At 40.7% G+C, this 12,217-nt stretch overlaps 2 protein-coding genes across 2 annotated transcripts in view; one reads left to right on the top strand and one right to left on the bottom strand.

Moving 5' to 3' along the window:
- Positions 1–1,355: 1,355 nt before the first annotated feature.
- Positions 1,356–9,565, bottom strand: ERH (ERH mRNA splicing and mitosis factor). The gene is made up of 4 exons (XM_074584855.1): positions 9,284–9,565; positions 5,784–5,871; positions 4,510–4,630; positions 1,356–1,848 (listed from the first exon to the last, which is right to left on the bottom strand). The coding sequence occupies exons 1-4, from the start codon at positions 9,284–9,286 to the stop codon at positions 1,746–1,748; spliced, it is 315 nt and encodes a 104-aa protein (XP_074440956.1). The 5' UTR covers positions 9,287–9,565; the 3' UTR covers positions 1,356–1,745.
- The window catches only part of SLC39A9 (solute carrier family 39 member 9), a 23,703-nt gene continuing 20,932 nt past the window's right edge, over positions 9,447–12,217 (top strand). Inside the window, exon 1 of the mRNA XM_074584854.1 lies at positions 9,447–10,131. Within this exon, the coding sequence (XP_074440955.1) occupies positions 10,036–10,131 (96 nt within the window). The 5' untranslated portion in view covers positions 9,447–10,035. The remainder of the gene's footprint in view (positions 10,132–12,217) is intronic.

Below are 12,217 nucleotides of genomic sequence, written 5' to 3'. Positions count from 1 at the left end.
ACTTAGCACCTTGAATGATCCACCATGAGAATATTGGGATTTTTACCAAAAAAATTGTAAACATTTACCAGAAGTAAACCTCAAACATGTTAGAAAAGAACATGTTATTTTACTACTTGCTATACAGGAGGAGAAGCTATACAAGCTGTTTAAATAATATTGCTTATATTAAATTTGAATGTTATTATATCGGGCAATAGTGAATTTTGTAAGTTTTAGTTACTGTGTCAAGCTGCATTTGAAGATAAAACTTGCATACAGAAGTATTTGCAGACTTAAGTAACCTTAAGTGGACTAATATAGTTCTGACCTACTATGTTTCGAAAATCACTATTTCTTATATAGGAAGCATATTTTGCCATTAACAGATGGAATCAATTGCTGGGCACTAGAGCTAGTAGGTCTAATCTCTAATTTGTATTCATGTTGGGGAAAAAAGTTTAACACCTGCTCCCAATATCTTTCTAAGAATTTCTATCTCTCCAGTAATTTGATTCCAAGTCTTCAGCAGCTATTACTTATCACTTAAGTGAAGGTATTTCATGAAAGCTTTACTCTAGACAGTCAATTTGACCTCAGATTCTTTTAAGCCAATCCATTTGCCGTGAGGTCCATCAGAAACTATTGATGTGTATTAGGAAGTTAAGTGCACTGGAGAGAATTACATTCCCCTGTTAATGCTGGAACTGCTCTTGGTTAAGCATACCTGTACGGTCTAAGACTCAAATCTGTACCTACAGTAGAAAAAATCTAGATTAATGCAAAGGTATAAAGCACCAAGCCAGCTTTGCTTTTCTACCTGCTGTATTTTTTGGTCTAATGTGCCCTCCAATCCAAACTTTTTTAGCACAGCAAAATTACAAAGACATCAGCATTCAGCATGTCCAGGGGCAGGTAAAATTTTACAGTGTGTGCAAGCAGTTAAGTCTTTAACATTTGTAAAGAGAAAATGCAGTTTGGGGCAAATTCTCATCAAAACAATTTGCTTTGCCTATTCACTTATCAGGGGAAAGGTGGAAGTAGACTAATTTGTGGGGTCTGTGACGTGGTATGTTCAGTCTGCTCTTACCCATCACCTACCCCAGAGAAGACACACTTACCTGAATAAATGCCTGGTAGAAAGATCAAGTTTAGAGTGCAAGAAGGTTGCTGTGTTTCCTAAAGATCCCCAGGAAAGACAGTAACCAAGACTAGGACAGAGCGTTAACTTGGCAGGCCAGAATTTGAGCCATTCTGTAATACAGCAAACAACTGTTGGTTCAGTCCACGTAACCTTTCAAGCCCTGTTCTTTGGTAAACAGGCAAGAAAGATTTAACTTGTTGTTTGGCAAAACCCACAAAATTCAGCACTCAAGTTTAACTAAAGGGTAATTTTTTATTCCCCATTAAGACTGTCTCAAGGACATAACTAAATGTTGGAAACCCCACAGAAGGGCACATACAGTGAATGTGGCGAAGTACAATGTGAACAGCCCCAGGGGTTCAAACAAGGTAGGACCATTAGTTAACCAGAGGAAAAAACAAATTAAAACTCTGCTGAAGATGTTGCACTTTCTTCTCCATTTACACTGAAAAAAAAGTCAAATTCAACAAAATCCTTGCATCTCTAACAATACATTCAGTCCTGGCTAAAGAGTTACAAAGATGGCAACAGGATGACTATAATACAAAACGTTCACTACTACACTCTGTACACACCTGTTGTCCGAGCCCTCCCCCAAACCCATGTAATGATGGTGCCCACATTATTTGCTTGCTTGCTGGGCCTGCCTGCGGAGGAGGACGTAGATCTTCTCCTTTATCCAGTCTTTATTGTACGGTTGGTACGTCTGAGTATCAGCACGGTAACTAGAGAGAAAAAAAGAACTAATGTAATATCAGTCTGTCCTGTAGTACATCTACCAGAAGAACTTGGCAAACAATTAAGCATCCTCAGGTGTTTGAGGCAGGAAGTTGTGTACAGAACACAAGTAATATCAGAAGTAGATGGGAATTGCCACTCATCAAAGAGATTTATCCTGTTCCCTAAAAAACAGTCACCCAGCAAATCAGTAAGAACCTGAAATAAAACAAAATCCTCCAAGGACTACTGCGTGACTGGATCACAGCGTTCACATTTTAATTCGTGAATATAATTACTTATGGGAGACAGCAAATGGAGCACCTTAATATCCTGGAGCTCAGAATGAAGAAGAATAGTTCCACCAGGAAACAATTTAATTTATCTTAATGAGCCAAACACTTCTTCAACAGTACTTCAAGCAAGTGTTCATGTGAGTTTAAGTATTCCACTTCTGTTTGGAACTTTTAGAAAATGAATAAAAGCACCGCTTCTAGGAGCAAAGGTAGACTCATAGATGGATGACAAAGAATTCTTGCCAGTTGGCAGTGATGGCAAGCCTACCTCTAACAAACAAGGACGCTTCATAAAACGCAAACTGAAAACAAGAACCCACAGATGCATTTTCTTTGCTACTCAGGGATAGTTGGTAATAGTAGTCCACTAGCAAGATTTCTTGCCAGGGCCAGAGAACTCAGTTACTCAAGACAGTGTTGAATTGAAGCAGAATTAGACCAAAAAATGAAAGTAAATTGTGTGAAGTTATCTGTGCAGATTCATGCCCTCCTTTCCCCCTTAGTCATTAAATTTGAACATTTTTTTGTGAAGATGAATGATGAATTTCAGTGAATGCTTCAAGAACTACTGAAGTCCTGGTCATTCTTTAAATCTCGGTATGTGTATTTCTAATTGGGTAAGAAGGATGAGATGGTCATTGGCAAAAAGCTAAGTAAAAATCCAGAGTTAACTCCATCCAGAGTAATTTACAGTTCTTACCTAAGGAAGAAAAACCCTAAGCATAGAGTTTCTAACAAAAACTTGTTTAAACCCCAGTGTGACTGGTTCATGGCCACAGAAAGTGTTTCTCCGTGTGTGTGTGCGCGCGTGTATATATATAGTAGCAGTTAGTAGTATTCCAGTGCAGTGTAAGAAATGTTAGTTTCAGGAAAAGTTACTGATCTCCACCCCCGTCCCAATCCATTCATAATGTTATACTGTGAGACCAGATAGCAAGTACTATAGGAATCTCCTTGAACACACGTCTGGTACACTATGTGCTACGTGTGCCATCTGGTGGAAAACTATAAACTGAAGTAGAATATGGCACAACTCTGAGTTTACAAGCCTAATTATGAAAGGCACAAGACTGTAATGGAAAACAGTTGCTACTTCCTAAAGCAAGTACTAGCTTCAGTCTGTTAGATAAATTAAAACAAAGTGTGTCTTTCAAACTGCATCAGGCCAGCACTATGACACGTGAAGATCAAACGAGGCAGAATGTCTAGGAACAAGGTAACTGCAGAAACTGTAATCCTGGTTTACTTATTCTGCTGAAAACTTTGTTAAATGGCATTTGTAATAAGTCACTATCAGTAACATAGATTCTGTGTGTACATCAGAATGCAAAGAAAAGCAATCTGATGCTCCGTTGTTTAAAAATAGTTTTTGTTTTAAACTGGAATTAACTGGCAAAGGCTGTTCACTGTGCAGCTGCACAAGTACTTGCACTGGGATTTGAGACAGAGCAGTACAGCTGCAGGAATGTCTGCAACCGATACCTACTGCCTTAAATAAGAGTTTCTCTCGAATTTTGAGCTTGGAGAGACAAATACTATGTCTCTTGTAATTTGAATATAAGATTTGTATCCTTATTTCAACAGAATTTCTGCAAGGTTGATATCACTGTCATATCAAACCATTACCTTGAAATTTATGGTATGGGAAGTACTCATGATCTGGGCTAAGTGATTTCATTACAATGCTAAGTTATATTCTGAGTAGTGAAATTCAATATTTGATTTCACAGTGCAGTCAGAATGGAAAGTACATAAAACCACCTTTGCTTGCCCACAACTACAATACAGAGATGAGAACTGGACATAATGTATTCACAAGAACACTGAAACAATTAGCTAGGGCTCTCTGGAGGATTGATCTGTTCCTCAATCACTTCATTAGGATTTACAGAAACTTCCACCTTGCTGTATCTCGATGAAAGTAAACAATTGGCTGCAATGCACTTCTATGGACTTCTACTGCACCACTAGTAAAGCCCTCAGCTGAATAAAATTCCGTAATCGTTCTGCCTCCTTAAGAATTGAACCAACTGCACAAAGGTAGATACAGCCCCAATTTAAACAGATTCTGACATTAATAAAATACGTAGCTGTACTGAACTGTAGGACTTCAGTATCTGAAATGCTGGGAGCTTCAACGTGACTAAACTCCAAGTGGAACTGTCAGTTTCTAAACTTTCAAAATACTTTATTCCAATACAGTTAAGTGGAGTGGGCAACATGACATGCCAGCTGCAATACTGCTGCCTTACTAACGGTTATTGCAAAAACCTCCAGAATCTCACCAGGTTTCACATAAAACATGCAAAAGTTAACATGGAAGACTTCTGACTTCTCGAAGTCACTGAAATGGACTTGTAGAACTGAACTTACACAAGACAGCTGAGGTCTGCCAAGTCATCGATGAAGTCAAACAACTGGCTGATATCATACGTAATGGATGGACTGTTTGGATTCATTCTTTTCAGATGCTCTTCATACATTTTACAGACTCCTACAGAGAACAAAAGATTAACAGTGCAATATTAAAAACCCAACAACTGTATTTGCTGACACTTCTTCAGCTTTTGAACCACGACTATCAGGAAAGTTTAGAGATGACTACCATGAAAACAGAGACATAAACTTCTTACTCAGATTTTGCAGTGCTTTTGTTCTAGCTATTTGCATTGAAACATAATACTAATACTATAAAATCAGGTAAGATGCATGGACAGAAGCATCTAGAGTAAAAAAATGTCGTTTGGTCAAAGATGTAACTTTCCATGCAGTAAGCTCTAATGGAAACGTGAAATTCCTCCTAATAATTTTAAGACAGCAATTGCAACATAATTCCTACTGTATGAGCACCTGAGAAAGAAAAGAACTAATGTCAAATAAAGCTACTCAAATCCCAGAAGAGAGATCATTCTTGATGAGAAGAGTCAATCAGGGCTACTGAGGTAGAAGTGACAGCACAAGCCTCTACGTGAATTTAAATCAGTTTTATTTAAGCTAGTCCATAAATAATTCAGATACACTTGAGAAGAATATAATATTAAAGTGAACACAGAGGCTTTACATGGTCTTTATTATGCTTTTGTTTGCCTCACAAAACTTCCTGGAATTAGAATTATTAATGTTAAGTGAACTTCCACATTTAAATCATACAGCTGTAGTATTTCAATCTTTCCAAGCTCACTATATGTCTCTTAAAGTCATGCAGGATTTTCTTCTCTGTCAGACATGCCATGAGGCTGCAAATTATGTCTCAACTGCACACGTACTTTTATTTTACATATTAATTCCAGTAGCAATATTTCCTCTACGTGGCTAGCACAGAAATTAGAGAGAGAGCTAGGCTCTGATCAGCAAGTCTACTGCACAGCCCCACCAAGAATATTGTCTGCTCTTTTGAGTTGAATGTGGTTCAATCTAGTTAAATCAAAACGAGACATCTAATATAAAAAGGAAGTTTTAAAAACAAAAAATAGCTATTTTTAGTTTGCTAAAACATTAGTAAACTAAAAGCAAGAGACATTTTTGCATTCTTTTGTGAATTACCTTGAAAAACATGAACAGCAACTTATTTTCTTACAGAGTAAGTTCGGGAATATGTCAAAAAAGGGGGTTTAACAACATTTTTTGTCTACCATTTCTGCACCCACCTTCCATGCACTCATTCACCGATTCATAATCAGCATATGTTCTGCCTTCTGGCCTCTTGGTAGGCTGGACAAGTAGAATTGTGTGAGACTGAAAAACAGCACAAAACAAACACCAAGAAAACAGGTTATTTGCAAAATTTGCATGTTTTTTTTGTTTGAATTAAGTTATTTATCTGAATGAAGCACTAAAAAGAAGTGTAATATTAAAATACTGACCCAGCACTCAAGGACACACAGACATTTTCCAAATAGTACTTACTGTTCATATAAGCTGTGTTATTAATTTTTGTTTCCAATCAGTCCTATCAATCCTTATATAAGTTTAAATGTGTAAAATCACCAGTAAAGAAGCTATTGTGCTGAAAAAAAAATACCAGAAATAATAGTTTCTATATAAACAGAAAAGCAAAGCGATAAAGAGTCAATGTATAAAAGCTATGCCATTAGTGCATTTACTTATTTTATTCCAAATGCAAGCTGTTAGTATGATTTCAAATACCCCAATTAAAGAGCAAGGGGGGAGTCCAACTTAATTCACTGTCAGTATCACCTTAAAGATTTTAACACAAATAGCTACTTTTGTGTTATTCATTCAGCTTCAAGGGAACACAAATTATACAACAAATCCGCACTTAATATTCAAGATTATTTCCTGCAAAACAGATGCACTGATTTTTCATACTTCAGTGAGTCTACTGCAACAGTAATTATGGCACAGATAACTGTTCCAAATGTCAGAGCCTGTAAGCTTGTTCTTCTGCAGGAAAGACTTAGATGATTGTACAGTCGGTGGCTTGCGTTATTTCCTATAATATTTTTCACTTGGCTACAGCAAGTAATTTGAGCAAACAACAGGCAAGATTTTTGAAGTGTACACAATCTGTGATCTAATTAACAGGTTACACAGCACAGAAAGTTTGCAAGCAAGCTACCAAACACCGTTTCCAGTGCTGCTAATTGGATCCAATATTTTCAATGCTAATATATGAGGTGAGCACAAACATGTAATATTCATGGCGGCAACTGCAGAGTAAGACAGACTGGAAACTAATACCAAAGTGTATTATTGGGCTTAAATTGATCAGCTGGTGGTAGAAAAATCCTGACCCACATTTTGGACATATCAGTGAAGATACGATTTCAGTATTCGAATGCAGGAACAGAAAAGAAAAATGGCAAATATCAAGATTTACAAACAAAACAGTACAAATTTTTACACCATGACTGATAGCATTCCCATGCCTGGAATGTATTTTTCAGTTCTTTAAATTCTGTCTCAAATAACATGGTAGAAGGAGATTCAGAGAATCCCAGAAAAAACTTGCACAGAGAAACAGCAGCAGCAAGACTTTTCATAATCAGAAGTGGAAAGAGAGGGGAATTCAGAGCTACACACTGTAACAAAAATCATACAAAGGAGACTAGACCATTTAGGTCCACTTCCACGTATGCCAGAGGACCCTAGATTTGAAAGAAATTCCCCAAGGGAGGGCTGGTATCTGGCTGTTCCTAAGCACATTGTGCTTGAACAGGCACGTCTTACCAGGCAGTCCAAATGTCCCTGCCAAACTTTATTATAAAGTACTTTTCCAGCAGTATGATTTTTATTTGCTGCTCACTGATGACAAGGCTTGGTTCCAGGACTTGCAACTCTGATTTTTTGGGAAGATTTGACTAAGGATCCCTTATTAACAACAATGAATGAGGTGCATCAGGCAGTTCAGTCAGTGAACAGTGAAAAGCTGTGTTACTTTAGTATCAGAATGTCTTGCAAACTACATCTGTGGTGTCTGGTTACATACACATATTTGCCTCTTTCAACTAAACTCAGTATTAAAAAAGTTGGGTCTATTTGGCCTAAGAGAACATAGGTAAAACTGTACTGACCAGGAGTTACAAAACTGTATCACAATTGAGTGAATTCTGTATTCAGTCTCCCAGAATATTGCTGGGGAATCATTTTAGGCTTTCTGGCCTGTAAATACCCAGGCTATCCCTCCCATTCTTCGAGTATTAAATGAATGTGTATATATTCTGAAATTATCACAATAATCAGATTACAGAAAAAAATATCAGTGAGCCAGATACGTAAACCAGTTCTTTTAGAACTGTAAGGTAGAAATTATTTGGGCTTCTGACTTTAAACCACTTATCACCTTAAACACTCTAAAATACCGTATCAGATACTGGCCTGGAATTTATTAAAATTAATGCTATTAGGACTATCTGTATTGTAGGATTAATGTATTACATCACAAATGTTTCCTTGGGAACTTCCTATTATTTTACCTTAAGGGAAAAAGAATAAATTGCATAATTTGATAAAATTGCTCCTCCTCTCCTACCACAGAGGTGCAAAAAAGTGACAAGCTCAGAAGCCTGAGAAAAGTTTTCTCCAACTATTACCTGCCCTACTGAGTATGCGCTATAGGTGGCCGGACAAAAATCAGTCTAAGAACTATTCTGTTTTCCTACAGGTATAAATCTTATTATTAGGAAAAAGAAAACCAAAACAAGGGAAAAATCCATAAACCTTCATGCATTAGAACCAGGTTATCTGGAAGAGCATAATATGGTTTCTTATTATTCTGATGCATATGTAGGGTTTTCTTGCACTTTCTTAAAAGCCCAGTTGTACTGGCTGCTGTTAAGCAGGACACTAAATGAGACACCACGTGGGTTATATTACACCAATTTTGCACTTCTAGACAGCATTTTAGAAAGCCCTTCAATTACTGAAAACACAGCCCTGTAAAAATGGTTAAGGCAGCACTGACAGCCAAACCAGCAGAACTCAGGAGCTCAGCAGCATCTGCCTGAAGAGGCTTCAACCAACTGTAGAGTCTATTCAACAATAAAGTAAAAAAATAAAAAAGGAAGATAAGCAAGTCTTGTAAGAATAAGATGTGCGGTGATGCAAATACAAGTAGTATACCGCACACACCTACGCGTGTTTCAGTTACTCCTGCTAGGCAGAAAAAGTGGTTTAAGTGTCGTCTTTCACTTCAGACAAGAGGGACAGGGCTTGCGGCTGCTCATCCCAGCAAAAGCCAACTGCTTTCGAGCAAGCGCCAGACAGACGCAGAACTTTGCTGCAAACCCAGAAGCTGTTCTCCCACCGCAGGGCGACAACTCGCTTCGGTATATTCAAATGTATTAGATGAATAACACAAACTAATGTGACCGGTAGGCCTTTGTGCTTTAGCGTGCCATTCAAAAGGTTAAACTTCTCCTCCCAGATAGCAGCCGGTCTGGGGGCACTTCATGAGGCCGCGACCGTCGCTCCGGGCCCGGGCGGGCGGCAGCCGCCCGCCCGGGCCCGGAGCGACGGTCGCGGCCTTCCTCACCACCCACCGCGCCTTCCCGCCCGCACTACCGGCCTACCCCAGTGGCAAGGGAAAGCAGCCCGCCCCACTCCCCTTAGCCGCGCCGACTCCCCCCTAAGTAGGCACGGAGGGGCGAGCAGGAGCCGCCGGGCCTGGCCCACCCGCCCCGCTCACCATCACGGCTCCCGCTCCCTCAGCACCGCCGCGGAGAAGAGGCGCGCGACGATTCCCCCCACAACCCCCCGCGCCCGACCGGAAGCGCCGCGCTAACGGCCGGCCACACGGCTGGGGCGCTGAGGATGCCGGGAGCGGCCGGCCGCGCCAGAGCTGATGGTGGGCGGGGCGGCGGCCATCTTTGATGAGGGAGCCGCTCCTTCCCGCCGCGGTCTCGTCCTGCCATTTTGAAGTCGGGTAGCGTGTGGGGTCAACGTGAGCCCCGGAAGGGGAAGCGCTGGGTCGCGGAGGTGCCACTTTGGCCTCCGAGGCGGTGGCGGCAGTGGGGGTGGGTGGAGGCGCCCACTGATCTCGCAGGTTCCCCGCGCCCAGCGGACGCGGCCCGTCTCAGCCGCTACTCTGTGAGGAGCCGCCTCGGCGCCCGCTGCGTTCCCTCCCCCGGGAGTAGTGGGGTGCTGGGCAAGGCCCCGCTGCCTCAGGTGAGGGCCGGGCCTGCCACGGCCCAGGGCCGCTCCCTCCTTCCAGCACTACCCGTTCCACCCCTGGGTGGCCTCAGGGGGATAGCGGCTACCGCACGCCGGGCCCAGAGGGGCCGCAGCTGGGGGCCGAGCCGGCCGGAGCCACTGGGCAAGAGAGACATGGCTGAAAGCCTTTCCTGGGAGCTCGGTGTCTGTACGGGTTAAGGCGTGCCGGGCGAGGTGGAAAAGTTGCTGTTGAATTTCACTTAAAGGGACTGGAGGGAAAGCGGCGAAATGGATGACTTCAGCTCCATCTGCCTGCTGTCTCTGGCCATGCTGGTCGCCTGCTATGTGGCAGGAATTATCCCCTTGGCAGTTAATTTTTCAGAGGTAAGACAGCTTCACGAAAATGCTCGATGGGTGCTAAGGAAGAATAGCAGAAATTAGATGGAGAGATCTATCGGGAGTTAGTGCTGTCCCCTTTCAAGTATGGTAGTGCTGTTAGGTGTGACATTGTAACTTTAAACAACTTTTAAGGAAGTTGTGAACGTGATATTTTTATTCAAAATTGCGGTCTAAAATTATGCTTATTCTACAATGCACATAAAAGCCATTTAAGCATACAAGATGTGATCCAAACATCTTGGCTACAGATGAAGCAAAGTCTGAGCATGTAATGGAAGGACATGATAGGAGCTGGACACCGTTATTCTTAGAAGCTTGTGTTAGAAACTTCTGAAGTCAGGTTAAGTTTTATTTTGTGTCTATGGGCTACTCAAATTAGGGCTTTTAAAAGCAATTCAGAGAATGTTTTCAGAAAACTTTGGTTTGGTTTGCAATTTGTGCTACTGGAAAGTTAAAAGTTAGCGCTTTGATTACGACACAACTTCAAGTTGTGCTTCTATCCTGTGTAACTCAAGGCATTCTTCTGTAAAAGTATCTTGGATGCTGACGGTGTTGTTAAAGGAGAGGGAGACTTTCATGGATTGAATGAGTTTTCAAGCACGAACAGGAGTTCAGAAGTGAATGTATTCGTGTGCTTCTAAGAGGTGATTGCTGAGGTGATGATGATTGTTACAGTCTCTGGCAGTCTCCTAATATCGTCTCATGCCCCAGGGGTTTTTATCTAAGTGATGATTGTTGTATACAGGTGTGGTGTAGTGAGAGGTTAGTTGTTCTGAGGTAGTAAGAGCTCTATTATGAGAGGTTTACTGTTTCTACTGGGAGCAGTGCCACTTTTGGAAAGCAAAGTGCTGGAAGAGAGATGTGACTTGTTCTTCCATCAAGTCGCAGAGCTGATTGCACCTGTCCTTTGGTCCCATTATTGCTAGGAGGCTTTGGGAGCAGTAAACTGAACAGCATGGAAGGAAAGGCTGTTTGTTTTGGTAACAGTACCATTCAGCTAAATGGTTTAAAATATGACTATATATTCTGAAGGCTTTACATAAACATTAGCATAGTTCTGTTTTGCCAGTGCTTCATCTGATGCTTTGGTGGACCTTCCCTTATATGTCTTCAGTGCTGTTGCTTCCACTGTCCAGCTCTTCAAAACTCACTTTTGCCCTGAAGCCTACAAAGGAATTTTCTGCAAATCTGCTGAGAACACTGCCAAGCATGCTAGCGTTGTCTCTTTTTTTTTATTTAATTTTGCATTTCCTCGTGTATGTGCTTGGTAGTCACTGTTTGTCTCTGACTTTGTATTTGGTGTTGTTTGAAGGTGGAGTTCTGATCTGTGTTTATGTGGCTTATTTATGTTTATATAGATGAATCAGGAGGCTCCTAAACCTTTTGGGGCTCCTAGCAGGTGCAGAAATACAGATCTGTTGTGGATCCAAAAACATAGCACTCTGCGTAAGCAGTAATCACACATTTATTAGCCTTTTGTGTGTGCAGTACACACACACATGTAATCAAGTTTATTGTGATGTCTCAAACTCTCAGAAATTCTCTATTCAGTTTTACACTAAGTTAAGTATTTTAAGGATCCACATGCTATGCTGGTTTAAAAGAGGAGCTGAACGTCTCTGCAAATTATGTGCAAATACTAGCTAATCCTGGAAGTATGTAATTAGATGATAGAATTGTTTTGTTTAAAAATGGTTGCTTAGGCCTGTGCAACATGGATGATTTCAAACTGAAATGACTGGACTGTGCATTCTATCGTTTGCAAAAAGTTTTGTGGATGGCCTTGGTGAGAAAAAAATGCCTCCTCCCTCTGGCCATTTATAATGGTTAGAAAACAAAAATGAATGCTTTGCATAATATACCCCAGATGCTGGAGAACAATGAAATCATTCATTAGTGTTAATAATACATTTCTTCAGATGAGTTTTTTTGCTGTGGAATCTGTTGGTTGTGTTCCGATTTCATAATGACTTCTAGTCTTTTAATTATGTTTGGATATTCTTGAAAGTATAAAACTCCAACAAAGCCAGGTATGACTAAACATTAGTGGTAAAAAGGTAGAGACTGCACA

This window comes from Larus michahellis, chromosome 4 (assembly GCF_964199755.1).
Source record: "Larus michahellis chromosome 4, bLarMic1.1, whole genome shotgun sequence".
NCBI lineage: Eukaryota > Metazoa > Chordata > Aves > Charadriiformes > Laridae > Larus > Larus michahellis.
Note: the sequence above shows the minus strand (reverse complement) of the source record. Positions and strands in the feature narration are given on the sequence as shown.

Bases quoted from the DNA above. Each gene is read 5' to 3' on its own strand.
- ERH (XM_074584855.1), bottom strand. The intron at 4,631-5,783 runs GTGGGTGCAGAA...TGTTCTCTGTAG, and splicing joins GGTGAATGAGTGCATGGAAG to GAGTCTGTAAAATGTATGAA. The intron at 1,849-4,509 runs GTAAGTTCAGTT...TTTTCTCTCTAG, and splicing joins GCAGACCTCAGCTGTCTTGT to TTACCGTGCTGATACTCAGA.